Below are 17135 nucleotides of genomic sequence, written 5' to 3' on the forward strand. Positions count from 1 at the left end.
ATTAAAGGATTTCACCATTAACACCTCATTACCATTAGTTATAGATTGTGCTGAAAATGATTTTGTGAATTAATATGTAAAACCAGTAGGGTTGTTTTTAAAAAAATATAAATTTTAGTCCATAATACATATACTCTCTTCTCTCTATATAGGCAAAGCATTTAGGTATTATATTTGAAATTAATTATTGCCACAACAAGCATTGTTGCTTCTAGTAAAATAGAAGAGAATAATTTTTAAAATTGGTCTTAGATTAAGGTCTTTGAAAATTTTGTTGAGGTCCTTGAAAAGTCATGGAAAGTCCTTGAATTTCAATCTCATCATAGAGTGGGAACCCTGTTATTGTTTAAATAAATATTCTTGTAGATATTTATAGTATCCTTGTAGATATTATTTAATAATTTCTACATCTTTGAAAATATTCTAAAAACAATTTACGCTGTTAAATTTCGTTATTAGGGTATCCTTCCCGTAAACGGACAAATTTTTTGGTCCTATGAATGTCTGCTTAACGGAGGTTTCACTGTATTTATTTTGAACATAACTCCAAAAAAAAAAAAGAAAAGCCGTATTTGTTTCTTTGGATTTCTTTGCATTTAAAAAATCTTAATCATTCAAATATAAGGCGTATGTTACATAACAATTACCCAGTGAATGAAGTTCAAGGATTACATCACAATGTGACACAATAATCCAGTTTTTGGCATTTTTCTTGCATTTTCGAAAAATATTTTAAATTTAAATAAGTGTAGAATTATGATATGTTTTTTCTATTTTTATTCAATTGCCAATAAAATACAGATGATTGAAATCTGCACTTTTAAAGAAATAAATAAACCTAGCACCTTTTTTACTACTTGCAGTATTAGTTTTGAAACTATATATTTATTTTAGTTTAATTATTTAAAATTCATAGTATAGTTATTTAGTTTTAGTTATATAACGTGTTTTAATCTAAACAAAAATAAACAAATACTATTGTTGATTTTATGTATTATGTTAATTTTGTGTTTATAAATTAAGAAATTTAAATGATAGAATTTTTTTTTTATTACTGCACAGATCCTAATTATGATTTTATTTATTTATTAATTTTTTTTTCTTGGAAAGTGCTGAAAAATATTTTTTGAGTACTTAAGAGGTGCTTATTTTTTGTTGAAAAATCTGACTACACACCCTGTATATTACAAAATTAGTTTTCAATAGTAGCTAAACGTATTGACATAAGTATTTTTAAAGAATTATTTAAACAAAAATTATTTGATTGCTTACCATGATAAATTATGTCTAAACATTAAAATGTTTTAATATAAAAATATTGTTAAATAATTGAAATTTTAGTTTAAAGCACCAATATTTTTGTCTTTATTATTTGCACACACTATGGGAAACATTTGAATAAAAATCTTAAAAGATTTTATAAAATGTTATTATATTATTATTTACTTTTAAAAAACAAAACAAAAAAAAAACAGCGAATTTAATTTTATTTTACAGCTGGGAGAAGTAGAGAAATTTATGTTAATTCTTTTGCAAATATATCCTCTAACTTTATTTTATTAAAATTGTTTTGCACCAAATATTTTAATTTTATTAAAAAATATTTCTTTAAAATGCCAATTTTCTTTGAATAAATTTTTGCTTTCAACAATATTTTGCTTGTGCTCATATTAAAATAAGATACTTGAATATCATTTTTAAAATGTTCAATNAATTTATGTTAATTCTTTTGCAAATATATCTTCTAACTTTATTTTATTAAGATTGTTTTGCTCCAAATATTTTAATTTTATTAAAAAATATTTCTTTAAAATGCCAATTTTCTTTGAATAAATTTTTGCTTTCAACAATATTTTACTTGTGCTCATATTAAAATAAGATACTTGAATATCATTTTTAAAATGTTCAATAATTTATAAAATATTATTTTTTTTCTTCTAAAGACTCTTTCTCTTTTTAAAGTTTCATAGTATTCTGTTTTACTTGCAAATTATTAATGGTTTGTTAATACATGTTTCATTTTCTTTACAGTAATAAAAGTTATTTAGATAAATAATTATTACTTATGAAAATTTTTGTTTAATATTTTAAAGGATTTGGAAGCCTACATTAGTAGCTATACAGGATTAGCTAAGCTCTACCGTCTTCTTTATATTGCTGATCATTGTCCAGCGTTAAAGATTGAAGCTTTAAAAATGGCTCTGTCATATGTACAAAATACCTATAACGTCAACATCTACCAGATGATTCATCGGAAACTGGTCGATGCAACTGGGTAAGAAATTAAATAATTTTTTAAAGCCTTATTTAATATTTTTTTTTTAAAATTAGTATTTTTAAGGAAATTTTTTAAAGTAAAAACTTTTAAAGTACCTAGAATTTTATTGTATATTGCAGAACTAAGAAATTTCAGAAAAGTTGGCATTATGGAAGGCAAGGAATTCAATATAAGATAGATGGTTCTAAATAATATTTAAGCTAACTTTTAAGCATCAGCTTTAGAAAGCATATATTTTAAATAAAATAGTTGTTTAATTTTAAGTCTATTAAGTTTATTGTGTATTATTTAAGTAAAAATAAGTACATATTAAAAATTTTTGCTATAATATGTTTCTAATTTTTGTATTCAAAACGATTTTAAGTTGTTTCAAATTTGCTAAAGTCTTTACTATATAGGGTCAATAAAATGAAAGAGTAATCTTATAATATCCCAATACATATTTAAAAATAATTCCACCATTTAGGGATATTTTATTTGAAGACTTTAAAATCATTTAACTCAGTTAAAAATGCAATTTTAGTTACTCAAGCTTATTTTCAGAAAAAATATTACAATTGCTCGATATTTGTTTAAATTTTTTTTTACTGAGTTACTTGATTTCAAAATCGGCAAATAAAACATTACTAAATGGTGGAATTGCCTTTAACGTGACATTTGGCATTTGCTTGTAGCTGTATAATCTTAATTCTTACAAGGGAAACTAGGGAAGTGTGACTCGCCAATTTTGAAATAAACTAGTAGGATGTATGCCTTATGAGGAATAATTTTAGGGGGCGACATTCGTTTCGGCCCATAGAAGGTCCTGTGAGAGATAAAAAATAATTTAATATATTGAAAAATCGATATTTTATTACTTCAATGCAGACTATTAGTTATTGTATTTGTCTCATAATGCAATTAATTTGTAATTAATTGTCTGAGTAATTATTTTACTAATTAATAAATAAATTAATTATTAATTAATTAATTATTTATTAATTAATTATCAGTTAGAAAATTAATCAATTATTAATTAATTAATTGATTTGCAATTACATACTCCAATTAATTTGGTAAATTTTTTGAAAAAAAAAAATTTAAAAAATTTTGATGTCATTTTTTTTTAAGTTAACCTAACAGGTTGGTTCTTCTAAAAAACTACAGATATATAAAATTTTCGAAATCAATTTTGACAATAAATATGCATTATGGCAATAAATATGCATTTTGGCAATAAATATGCATAATGTACATGAAAGTACCACAAAATTAATTGGAGTATGAGACAATTACATTAACTAATTGTCTGCATTGAAGTAATAAAATACAGATTTTTCTACATATTGAATTATTTTTTATCTTTTACAGGACCTTCTATGGGCCGAAACGAATGTTGCCCCCTAAAATTATTCCTCATAAGGCATACATCCCACTAGTTTATTTCAAAATTGGCGAATCACACTTCCCTAGTTTCCCTTGTTAGTTATGTAATTTTTTTCTTTTAAATTTTAATTGCAACTACTATAATTAGAGCCGTGATGGCTAACAGGATAGAGCGAACACATTCCAATGTGGTGATTCAAATCCCAGCAGTGACTGGTCGATACGAATTCCACATCCGGCTTGCACCGACCACAGTGCAGACGTAAAAGCATCCTCAATGATAGAAGAATCATGGGTTAGAGTCCCCTTACTGTCAATCTAACAGTGGGAGGTTTTCGTGGTTCTCCTCACCATGTAACACAAATACGAGTTAGTTCCTTCAAAAAGTCCTCCTTAAAGGCAAATTTCTTCCAATACTTGATCCGGGAGTTCCCTTGTCTTCTGAATTGGGTTAACAATTACAAGTCTGCGGAGTTGAACATTAATGGTCGTAAACCCAAAAAATTGGGTCGGCTGTTCAACAACGGTTTTAAAATAAAATAAAAATAAAGCGTCTGAGTAATCTTAGTATTCCTATTCTGTGAAATTCTTCGGTTATAAGAAATAAAAGTAACTACTAGAATTAAACTAATGATGATTTATTTGGATGTTTAGAAATTCGAACTTGCCTGATGTCACTGGTGGTCTGAATGCTGGTGTAGTTCCTTTGGACACACAATGGATTGAAACTAAAAGCAAAAAGGCAGCCCTGAAAGTTGAAAAATTAGATGCTGATTTAAAAAACTACAAAAGTAATTCCATCAAGGAAAGCATCAGGTATTGTATGATAATAGTTCTTGCAACAAGCAACAATTCTCATTTTCTCTCATGATCAAAACACTTTTTCATTCTTCAAAAGTACACAATGATCTCAGAATTCAGATGCTTTTTACCTCTTCAAAATAAAAAGTTTCAGGTATGAAAAGGACATGTCAAAAAAGATTAATCACTCTGAAAAACTAAATCCCTTATCCAGACATTTATTTGGGAAATGATTTTCCCACATTTTTTAACAATTAAAAAAAAAAAAAATTTTTCTGTCTGCATGATCTGTTGAAAAACCTCATGTAAATAAAAAAGAAGTTTTTTGTTTTTTTTCATAGGATAGTCAAACATTTTTACTGTTTGAAAAGATGTTGTGATGAACATTTGAAGAATTATAGCTTAATATTTGGTAAGAGGAACAAACTGTGAATATTAATGAAGCCAATTATTAATGTTAAAAAAATGCAAAGAGACACTTTTTTTACTCAAATTTGGGCAGTTTTTTTTAAAAATTACTCATTTCTGTTCTTTTTTTTAGTTTAGTTTACTTTAGAGTAGTGCACTTTCAGTCAAACTAGTTTTATACACTTTTTCATAACCTTTTAAGTAATCAAAATAAATTAAAAAAAAATCTATATTTTTCTTCACTTGAATTGAAAAAAAAAAAAAAAACATGCCTGTTCATCCAGTAAAGAAAAAAATTAACTTTTTGAAAGAGGAATATTCTTTTAATGGACTTATTATTTTATTAATAGCAATTCTTTTAACACAATAAACATTCTTATTTAATTTATTGTTAATTAAACGATAAAAATTATTATTATCGTAATTATTATTATTAAATTATTAAAAAATTATTATCTGAAAATATGCTGATAAATTTCTTGATTTTGAGATTTCAGTATATTTTGATCAAATTGGGTCAAATGTCTGTCATGACCTGTACATAAAATAGTGCAGCATGTGCTTCCAAATAAATCATGCCTGTTTTTATATAGATGATAAATCAACAAACATATTTTTCTCTAAAAACTGCATTTAAAAATAGAAGCTTTTGATAATTATCTGATTTTTTTTTTTTTTTTGTGAATAAACAGTTTGGCTGAATTTTATTTTTAATTGAACTTAATTATAAAAAGCAAGTTTTATAAAATAATAAAAATAACATATTATTTTTATTATTGTATAAAATTTATAAGCATGCCCTGTACATTTTTTGTAAGAAATTAAATTTAAGTTCATAAATGTTTTGAGGTAAATATTTTTTAGTCGTGAAATATGTTTTTTGCAATCCTTTTTTCACTTGTTTTATCTTTCAGACGCGGCCATGATGATTTGGGTGATCATTATTTAGATTGTGGTGATTTAAGTAGTGCATTAAAATGCTACTCAAGAGCCAGAGATTACTGCACCAGTGGCAAACATGTTGTTAGCATGTGTTTAAATGTTATAAAGGTACACTTCATTTTTTGTTTATTTTGTTTTTAACAGACTTCATTTTTTTTTGTTCATTTTGTTTTTAACTGACATAATGATCCTAGTTGGGTAACATTATTGTTTAAATGAAAATTAAATATTAAATTAACTCAGCTATATGAAATTTTTTTTAAATATTTTGAATCAAATGACTTTACTATAATTTTGAACAAGAAGTTTTTAATTAATTATTTATTCTAACGTCGCTAGTTATGTAAGCAATTATTTCTATCTATTTATAATTATTATGTTTAGTGTTCTCAGATTTAATATTAAATTTATATTTCTGCGTTGCTTTTATTTGATAATTTGATTGCTTTTAGTGATTGCATGGTACGTAGTGTTTTTAAAAAGTGCTTAAAGGTGCTTTTTTTATTTAGCTTTGTGATATTACATACATATATTTTTTCCTCCTTTTCCCTTCTTCACTCAGATGCTTCCCAAAAACACAATTGGTCGAAAAAAATGGTAACCAGTTTATAACACAAAAAAGCATTTGTTAACAATGGTAAAAGGTGAAGTCTGAAGAAAATTAATATAACCAAGCCACCTAAACAAAACTACAAGTACACATCTTTTTTTCCTCTTCCGCTCTCAATCAGAGCATTCCCTCTATCTTTTTTTTACAACATCTACCTTGACAACAGCGCCATCACAACATGGAGGTATGACAAACATCATAAAATTTTGTAGTGTAAAACACTCAATAAACGTATCATTAAGCTATATAATATGAAATATTCAATACAAACAAAAAAAAATATAATATGGGACATTCAATAAAAAAAATTATGAACAACCATTTTATACTAACATAGAAAAACAATGTAATATTATACAAACGTATAGCAATATGGAACGTTCAATAAAAACACATATGGAGGCATGACAGGCATTTTTAAAAAATGCTTAATTTTCCCTTTTCGAAAATGAGATTTTTTTTCTTTAACCATGTCGTTTTACGCTGTGTATTATGCAAAAGCGTAGTTTTTACATTATTCTATTCAACGTTATTCACAATTTATTCAACCATAGTCTATTTTGGTGTGCTGTTGGTTCATGGCGTATAAAAAACGCCAATAATTTTACATGTTTGATGAAATACTTGCTAGTCCGTACATGTCTATACTGAGCTGGGTTCGGTAAGATTATTGCACTATCATGTGCAATTCTGCTGCATTTTACAAGATATTCTTAATTTCAACGTTAATTTTTCACCTTCTGATATCGAACCGAAAAATTTTTCAATCATTTTACAATGTCTCGATCACTTCAATATAAACAAGAACAGCGTTCTTTGTCAGAAACTAGTTATTTTGTCATGATGCTGTGAAGTCTTTGAAAATTATTTTGAATTTTGTTAATGTATATAGTGCTTATAAATATTTTTTGAGTGCTTAAAAAGTACTTAAAAGGTGCTTGTTGTTTGTTGAAAGATTTGACAATGCACCCTGGAATGTTTTTTTCTCCATTGAATTTATAATTGTTGTTTTTTAATTTGAAATGTTGTGTTTATAAAAGTATCCAGAAGGGGCAAAAAAACATTTGACTAATGGGTAACAAGCCCTGTGGCAGAATTTTTTTGGGCTTTCTGCGACAAACCTCTCTAGCAGTTATATCTTTCTGCAAGATGCTTTTAATAATAAAAAATATCCATGTTACTAACTAAATTTAAAGTAAAAAAAACGTTGTGTTTAAAAAATTCATAGGTGAATATCATAGGCGAAATTCTCAAATTTTACTCACCAAGAAAGCAGACTAATTATTTCCTTTTTCACATTTCGTAAATCATCACATCAAAAAAAAAATTACAAATCTTGCAATCCGTAGCAGTTACTGGCGAAATCACGTTAATTAAATATACCGCCTGGATTAACGAGAATATCGGTGCAAAACGACCTTGGCGAATATTGATTTCTTGAATCCAATATTTGAATTTCGCGTGCCGTAATAATATCTGTTTATTTCAAAAATTCAGGAGAATATAAATAATAACTGAGCTATGAAAGACATCGGGATTTCGAAAAAGCAAAGTAAAAATTAGTAGCAATAACTGTCTCTAAGAACGATTGAAATACTTCATAGATTAACGAGAATATCGGCGCAAAATCAGCACGTCAAAGAATAAATTCTGGAGGAGGGGGGAGGATATTTAAACATTTCTGCTGAAAAAGAAATTTTAAATTCATTATTCTATATTTTTCATTCTTCTTAAATAAGAACAGAAAAATCACGGACATTTCTTTCCCCTCCGATGTGCGAAAAAGGCATCTTTTGATTATAATTTTAGAGATATAAAATTTCTGCAGAAAATCAAAACTCTTTATTACTTCTGAAAAATCGAATTCTTTACTTCCTGAAAGAAAACTCTTTCTGCATGAACTCTGTAATATTCTGCGACAATGTCACTGAGTCGCCGCGATTCTGCCACGGAGGTAACCAGTGATCATATTAATGTGATCACAATTTTTCTTTCTTTTGTAACTACTTGTTGCACTTTATAATACTTTTTTTTCCTCCATCTGAAATCTTTTTTTTCCTTCATCTTTCTATAGGTTAGTGTTTATCTCCAGAATTGGTCTCATGTTTTAACCTATGTTAATAAGGCTGAAACAACTCCTGAAGTTACTGAAGTAAGAAGCGATATTCACTCCTCTAACACATTAATTTCTATGGTATGATTTAACAGTATGCTTTGTTTCTTTTATGCTAGCTTAAAAACTATGTTAATAAAATTTAAAACTATGAATTATTTTGCCAACCTATGCTATTTTGAATTGATCTTATTTTCTTTAAAAAATAATTTATGTTTGACTTTTGTTTCTACTTGTTACTAGTTGCAATGCAAAATGTAAAAAAAAATAATAATCCAGTTTTAAATATTGACAAATTAGTGTTGTTTTTATGTCTAAAAAAGAAAAGGCTGCAAGTGTAATATAAAACTACGATCCTAAACCAAACTTCATAGTTTTTGAGGTGCTGAATTCAATAATGGTTATCATCAGTTGCCAAATAAAATTCCCTCAAAAATTATGAAAAACATTACAAAATTTTTTCAGTGCATTCGCAGTACAAACGAAGCTCCATGGTGGAATTGGGGCGACATGGCAACATTGTTGCAAAACGTTATCGAGTTCCTGTAGAAAGATTTTTCTTTTGGGAAAGTAAAAAATTTTGTTTTTTTTCTGCAGAAAGTTTCAAAAGATTTTATCTTTTTTTCCTGAATTATATTCAAAAGATGCTTTTCCTGCTCATCAGAGTTGAAAAAAATGCTTGAGATAATGTTAAAATAAAAAATAATGAAGTAAAAAAGTTGGTTTTCTTTTCTGTAGAAATTTTCGTTTTAATTTTTTTATACAGTGAATACTATTGATTTCCACATAGTTTTTAAAATCCAATATTTTTAATACGATATTATTTAGTACAACTAAATCTCAAAATAAAAATTCGTATTTTGCAACCCGTTTTGAAGAGTCCAATTTGCGTGATTTCGTTGTCGATCCTTTTTTTTTTCTTCGGTAGTTACTGCTGCGAATTTCATGGATTTTCTGTAATTTTTTTAATGTGATGAGGATTTACGAAATGCAAAAAAGGAAATAATTAGTGTGTTTTCCTCCAACAAACTGTGAGATTATCTCCCGTATTATTAGAATTTAAAAAATATTACACATTTAATTGAAAAATTATTTTATCCGAAAAGTTCTTTTTCTTAAATTTGACGTTTGTGTTTCTGTTACTTTAATTTAGTAACACGTATATTTGTTATTTTTAAAAGTATCTTGCAGAAATATATTAGTATTAGATATGTCGCAGAAATCCCGAAAAAATTTTCTCACAGGGAAACAAAGCAGCTTAAATACTCATAACTTGCACAGTTTTTAACCAATTTTTTCAAAATTTTAAATCAACAATTTTGTAATTTATCTTAAATTTCTCCATTGAATATTTATGAAGTTGTAGCTTAAAAAACACTACGTGAAGTGATTAATTTTTTATAAAAATGTCCATATTTTCATAAATATTTACTCTAGGTTTGTGAAAATGTATGCAGTTATTAAAAACAACAACTAAAGTAATCAAAAAGGGTTATAAGTTTGCAGAGGGTGTTCAAAAATACTTATTTTCTTTTGTAATTTATTGTTGATCTAGGGGACTGTCCAGGGCAAATTTACTGTTGTTTAGCTGTACCTTCACAAATTCACCCTTAGGAAAAATGGTAGTTTCACAAAATGCTTTTTAAAAAAGCAAGCTCTAAGATTCTCTTCCCCGCCTCTTAAAATTTTGTTTTTGTATCCTCGTGAGAAACGATAAATCCCGGGTTAATTAAGCATAGACGAATAGGTAGCACGCGCTTGGTCAGGTAGTGTGGTGTGGTAGCCTAACCGGTCGCTTACGACATATTATAGCGAGCTTTCTCCGCAGAATTTTCGTTTTTTTAAATTGAACAGCGAGGCAGTTCCTCCGTAAACTTAATAGGAAGTTGAAATTTAAACATTGTTCTAAATTTATTCTAACAGACCTTGAGTTTTTATGAAACATTTGAAATTTTGTGAACTGTGAAATTTTTCCTAGACCCCGTGGGAAATATTCTCATAATAACTTTTAGTGCAAATGCTGTTAAATGCATGTTTCTTTTTTTTTTTTTAAAATTCAAGTTGGAATTTAACAATGAACAAAGATTTTTATGAATTTTTAACTTGAGATGAAATTTTAAGCCCAAAATTTTACAATAGCAAATTTATTTTTGAATATATGGGGAAAAATATATAAAAATTTACCAGTCATAAATTATTTTTATTTGTAGTGATATAATTTTTGAAAATATCTTCTTACTTTACCATATTTTTGTGTTGATTTTTTAATATAATTCTTAATTTTCACAAATTATGTAATTATTGTGAATATTCTTAGTTTTCACAAAATAGGTACCTCTCATAAAAACCTAGGCAGACCCCTGAGGTCTCTCAAATCCCTAAAAGTTTTGAATTTAATTCCTGAGTATAAAAAATTGCATGAACTAAATATCTCTTAACTTACAAAATAATCCTTTAAGTATTTCTGGACAAATTTAAAATAAATGTAAAATACTGANTTAGAAAGACAGCTTTCTTTCTTCTTTTTTTAATTCAGGAAATTTTCCAGAATTTTGACTTGGGCTCACAATCACCCCTGTAGGTAGCACGTGCTTGGTCAGGTAGTGTGGTGTGGTAGCCTAACCGGTCGCTTACGACGTATTATAGCGAGCTTTCTTCGCAGAATTTTTGTTTTTTTAAAATTAAGCAGCGAGGCGGTCCCTCTGTAAACTTAATAGGAAGTTGAAATTCGAACATTGTTCTAAATTTATTGTAACCGACCTTGATTTTTTATGAAACATTTTTTCCTCTGTGAAATTTTTTCTAGACCCCGTGGGAAATATTCTCATAACGAAAATAACTTTTAGTGTTAATGCTGTTAAATGCATGTTTTTTTTTTTTTTTTTTTTTTTTTTTTAAAATTCAAGTTGGAATTTAACAGTGAACAAAGATTTTTATGGATTTTTAACTTGAGATAAAATTTTAAGCCCAAAATTTTACAATAGCAAATTTATTTTTGAATATATGGGGAAAAATAGATACTTTACCATATTTTACTTTACCATATTTTACTTTACCATACTTTACTTTACCATACTAGATCTTACTTTACCATATTTTTGTGTTGATTTTTTAATATAACTCTTAATTTTCAAAAATTATGTAATTATTGTGAATATTCTTAGTTTTCACAAAATAGGTACCTCTCATAAAAACCTAGGCAGACCCCTGAGGTCTCTCAAATCCCTAAAAGTTTTGAATTTAATTCCTGAGTATAAAAAATTGCATGAACTAAATATCTCTTAACTTACAAAATAATCCTTTAAGTATTTCTGGACAAATTTAAAATAAATGTAAAATACTGAAAGTATCTCTTCCATTATTGTAGGGCAGTGTATATATATTAGGGATATAACAAATATTCAGCCACTATACAGTATTTGGCTTGTTTGGTCCCCTTGCCAAATATTCGCAATGCATTATTTTGAAAAGTCTATGTATTTCGACGAAGTTTTTGTGATAAATTTGAATAAATGTAAGAAAAAATGATCAAAAGGAAAAAAAAATTCCGACTACACATTATTGGAAATAGTTATAGTTTTTCTATTTCTCTCTTTTTATTCATCTTAACAACTTTAGTTTTTTTAATAGCTGTTAATTTTTTATTTATCTTAAATATTTCTACTTTATCTTAATATCTAATTAGCTTTTTTATCTTAAACATTTCTGTTAAATTTTCCCCCCCTTACCCCAAACCAATACTTCAGCTAAGTTTTAATTATTTTTCAATAATGACTAAACTTATTAATATATAAAACATATTTATTAGCTAAGCATTTCTTGTTTAACTGAAATTCATTATTAATATATTTTGATTTTAAATGCATAAAATCATTGTTAATAAATTACAGAATATTGACTTTTTGAGCTGAATGTTCAGCTATACACTCAAATCACTATTAGTTACATCGCTGATATATATAACAAATACAATATTAACAAGTAATTATTAAAATTATTTTGAAATTCTGAGTCAATCATAGAAATGGCTACCACTAGAAAAAAATCTTTTATGAAACTCGTAAAATGTTGGTGCAGCTATGCTTTTATATTAGCTAAACATTTCTTGTTTAACTGAAATTCATTATCAATATATTTTTATTTCAAATGCATAAAATCATTGTTAATAACTGATTTGTTTTTGTCTTCCAGGCTAATGGTAAAGATAATAATCAGTTGGTAATCACAAAGCTGAGATCAGCAGCTGGACTTGCAGAATTAGCTACTCGAAAATACAAATCTGCTGCAAAAAATTTCCTTCAAGCCTCTTTTGATCACTGTGATTTTCCAGATGTTAGTATTCCTAATTTTTTAAGAAATNTTTTTTTTTTTTTTTTTTTTTTTTTTTTTTTTTTTTTTTTACGTTTAAGGCAAATTGTGTTTGTTATGTTATTGAGTACTCTCTGACTTCCTTAGCTTATTAAGGGAAAAAAAACTTTTGACATAAACCAATATTTATCTTTTCTTTTTTATTAATAAATTTGTATTAATCATCTTTATTATAAGATAATTGTTATTTAGTCACATATTATTTTTTTTTCTTATTCTTTATCATTCTTTATTTTATTAATTTGTCTACTGTGTATTTACATTTACTGAAATTCTGAAAAAAAGAAAGAAAAAATTGGCTACTGTGCAGGTTCTACCCTTTTCCCATGAATTTATCTTTTATTTATTTCTCCAGATTATTCTAAAAATAAAATCATTTACAAATTTGTAAGTAGTTAAACAAAATATTTCAAATGATAACCCATATAATATTTCAAAATGGGGGGGCGGGGGATCACAGCTTGCTAATCCTCATAACAGTAAGGAAGCAATTTAATTAAATTGTTTATTTTTTAATGTTTTAACTTTTAAAAAAATTTACGTATAGGAATGATATTGTTTTGTTACTGTGATTTAAAATAGTAATTAAATTTTGTTTTAAAAATTAAAAAGAAAAATTTTCTGCATTAGCCTATTGTGGGTTAGGGGAATCATAGAGGTTAAAGCTTCTCAATTTCATGACCATTGGTTTGATTAAGCCTACTTTTTGAAGCATAGGCAGGGGTCTGTTTAGAAGAAATTTGGGTCCGTTAACGGACCCTTCACAAAATATCTTTTTATAAAAACGGACCCTTCACAAAATATTTTAACTTAAAAACGGACCCTTCACAAAATGAATTTTCTTATAATCGGACCCTTCACAAATTTGTTTATCTTCATTATTATTTTTTTAATCGAATAAACCCTTCCCAGGGCAGAAAACAAGAAAGATGGATGTAAACGAATTAAGTTTTGTCTTCGGCAGACGATTCTTCCATTATTCGTCCGAAATGAATATTCTGCGTTCAGCAGTATAGGCTAAATACCAAATATTTGTATGTTGCATCTCTAATTTAGAAGCAGCAATTGTAGTTTATTTTTTAAAATTTAATTTTTTTAATTATAATTTTACAGTGCAGAGCATAATCTTGTATATCTTTACAATTTAAAATCTCCTTGAAAAGTTTTTTTTTGCAATAACGGACCCTATTTGCACAAATTCATAAAAGCGGACCCTGCTTGAAAGAATGTGAATAATTTTTTCACAATTTCACGAAAAACGGACCTTTCACAAAATGTCTGGACAGACCCCTGATAGGTGGCTGGTGGTTAGCATTGCACAGCACCCACATTTACTTCTTAGACTAGTTGGTACCCATTATGTCTGGTTAGGCTCCAAGCTGCCATTGGGAGTTGAAACCTAGCTCTTCACAATAAGAGCTTAGGGTCTTAACCACTGTACCATAGTTCCTCATGATAATACTAGAATAATACTTTTTTTGCCAGAGATGCTGCTCTTTCGTCTTATTTAAAAAATAAATAAAAAATTGTGCAGTGTTTTTCTATTGCTCATTTTTAATTATTTTCATTTTTGCATGACTATAAGATTTAAACTATTAAAGTTCTACTTTGCATTTAAGACTTAATTCTGTAAAATTAGATAAATTTCCCTGTATTAAATTATTCAATAATTTATTTATCAATTATATTTATTTAAATGTTCTACTTTAAAAATTATTTCATATCTAAAATTTTCCAGAACTTTAAACAATTTAATTAAATTTAAAACAGATTAAATTCATTTCAATTGCAGAATTTTAATTATTTTCAATTTTGCACGATTATAAGATTTAAACTATAAAAGTTCTAGTTTTCGTTTAAGACTTAATTCTGTAAAATTAGATAAATTTCCCTTTATTAAATTATTTAATAATTTATTTGTTTATTATATTTATTTAAATATTCTAATTTAAGAATTATTTTATATCTAAAATTTGGCATAACTTTAAATAATTTAATTAAATTTAAAACATTCTTAATTAAATTTCCCTGCCCTGAATTTTTATAAAAATTATCTAAAATATCAAAATTTTTAACAAAATTTTAAAATTTCAATTTGACTTTTGATAAGATTTGGATCTCATCAAAAATTAAAGTGACAATAAATCAAGACATTTTAAAACAGCCCACAATAATTTTTATTTGTAATATAATAATATAAATTAGATTTTCTTTCTTTCTCAACTCACAATATATAAATTCATTAAATCATTAAATAAAAATATTTTTATAAATATTTTAGCTACTGTAACTAATTGAAAAGAAACAGATTCATATAAAATGTTTGTATTGGAATTTTAGAAGTGTGGAAAGTCTTGTTATTAAAAATATTTGAAAATGCAAGAATACTCGGGGGACTTATATCAATCATTTTTCATATTTATTTTAGCTAATTTCCCCAAACAATGTAGCCATGTATGGAGGACTTTGTGCTCTTGCATCATTTGATAGACAGGAACTATTGAAGTTTGTTTTGTCAAGCAGGTATGCTGTTTTAGTTCCATTTTATACTGTTCTTGAGTTAATTTATGTGAAGTTTTAGATAATTATCAGTTTGTTCTTTTTAGTAATGCATAAGTGCCTACTATTACAATTTATATGTAATTATTACAATTCTATAGTAAAGATTAAGGTCTTGTAGTGTGTCTACTACTACAAAAATACAATTCCAATTCACTAATACAAAAGACCTGTTAACTCGATTCTATGTTGGGGGTACTTTCTCACAGATGAAGGTTGACATGGTCAATAGCTACCATCGCCTCAGTCTTGTCAGAGTGTACTGGTCTCAATAATCATGAAAGTTAAGAATTTGAGAAAAGGTCATAAATGTCTCGAAAAATTCATAATTTTTTTTTGAACAGAGTCACAAAATTTGTTATTTTTAAGTGCTTCCATAAGTGATAACTTAAATTTGAAATTTGCGTATAAAAGGGAAATGGTATTAATTATATTTTGTTTAATGCCGGGCACTTTCGTGTATTTCAGAATTTTTTTTTCTTTAAAATTTTGGGCAAAATTAAGGAAATATGCCACATAATACAAACTTTTCAAAGCAGAGTTACTTACTTAATTTCTATTGATAACAGAATGTCTCCTGAAATTAAAAACTGTCTCTATCTGGCAAATACAGTGTAACGTCTCATATCCGGACGTCCCTTTTCCGGAACGATCGATTTCCCGGACACTTTTTAACAATCAAAATAAACAAACATCTCTTTATCTTCCCTTTTCTTTTAAAAAAAAGAAGGTCTTTTGACACGTTTTCTCTTCTAGCTTGCACTGAACCCCTGATTTATTCATTGAACCCATAAATCACAAAGGGGAAAAAGAGAAGATCTACCAAGACCATTGAGTGACTGTTAGCGATGCTCCTACTCTGTAATGCAGGAAAAGAGGGAGATTTGTTTTCAAAAGACCACAACTGCGTCCCTTCCCCTCTCTTTTCCTATGCAGCTGGCTAATAGAAGAGGCATTTCCTGGAACCTCTTTATTGAAAGAGAAGGGTAAACACTGCAAGCATTAACTTGGAGGGGGAGTCAAAATGGAACATTTGAATAGGTCTGAAAGGATACACATCCTTGAGAAACATTCATTCTTCCCCTGACCATGTAATATTTAGGAGGTGGGGGGAAAAAGGGGTAACATTCTTTCTTTAGCAGATTCTTTCAGTCATAGAAGAAAAAATAAAGAGAACCCCATCAGCGTGCCCCGCCTTTATGCTTGATTGATAGCTAATGATTGGAGAGAAAACAATAATTTGTCGCTTCCCCACCCTCAGCTTAAATGATCTCCTCTCTACACTTATTTTCTTTCACAAATAAGGAGGAAATGAATTTTTCTCCTCCACCTACCCACCTTAATGAATGACGGGAATTTCCCTTTCTTGCTTGAATCATTCTAGTTAAAAATGGCGGATTATTATTTTCATATGTCAATTTTTTTTGTTTTCTATATTTTAAGCAGTAATATTTTTTTCTAATATTTCATATTTTATTGATTAGATATTCTAATACTAAAACATTATTCCCCTTAAAAATAATGTTTATTTATTTTTTGCTTCTTAGATTTAGATCATTTTAAGCTTTGTTCCAGAATGACATGAATTTCCCCTTCCTGCTTGAATCGTTCTAGTTCAAAATGGCGGATTAATATTTTCATAACTGTTAAATTTTTTTCGTTTTCCATATTTTCAGCAATAATATTTTTTT

General features: G+C 27.2%; 1 protein-coding gene across 1 annotated transcript in view; it reads left to right on the forward strand.

Annotated features, from left to right (window-relative positions):
* LOC107445999 (COP9 signalosome subunit 1b) overlaps positions 1-17135 on the forward strand; it is a gene marked incomplete in the record, with an annotated part of 33295 nt that overhangs the window by 2753 nt on the left and 13407 nt on the right. Inside the window, 6 exon segments of the mRNA XM_071184570.1 lie at positions 2094-2275; positions 4298-4459; positions 5767-5902; positions 8479-8556; positions 12709-12849; positions 15314-15408. Coding sequence (XP_071040671.1) covers positions 2094-2275; positions 4298-4459; positions 5767-5902; positions 8479-8556; positions 12709-12849; positions 15314-15408 — 794 coding nt within the window.

Source organism: Parasteatoda tepidariorum, chromosome 1 (genome assembly GCF_043381705.1).
Source record: "Parasteatoda tepidariorum isolate YZ-2023 chromosome 1, CAS_Ptep_4.0, whole genome shotgun sequence".
NCBI classification, from domain to species: domain Eukaryota; kingdom Metazoa; phylum Arthropoda; class Arachnida; order Araneae; family Theridiidae; genus Parasteatoda; species Parasteatoda tepidariorum.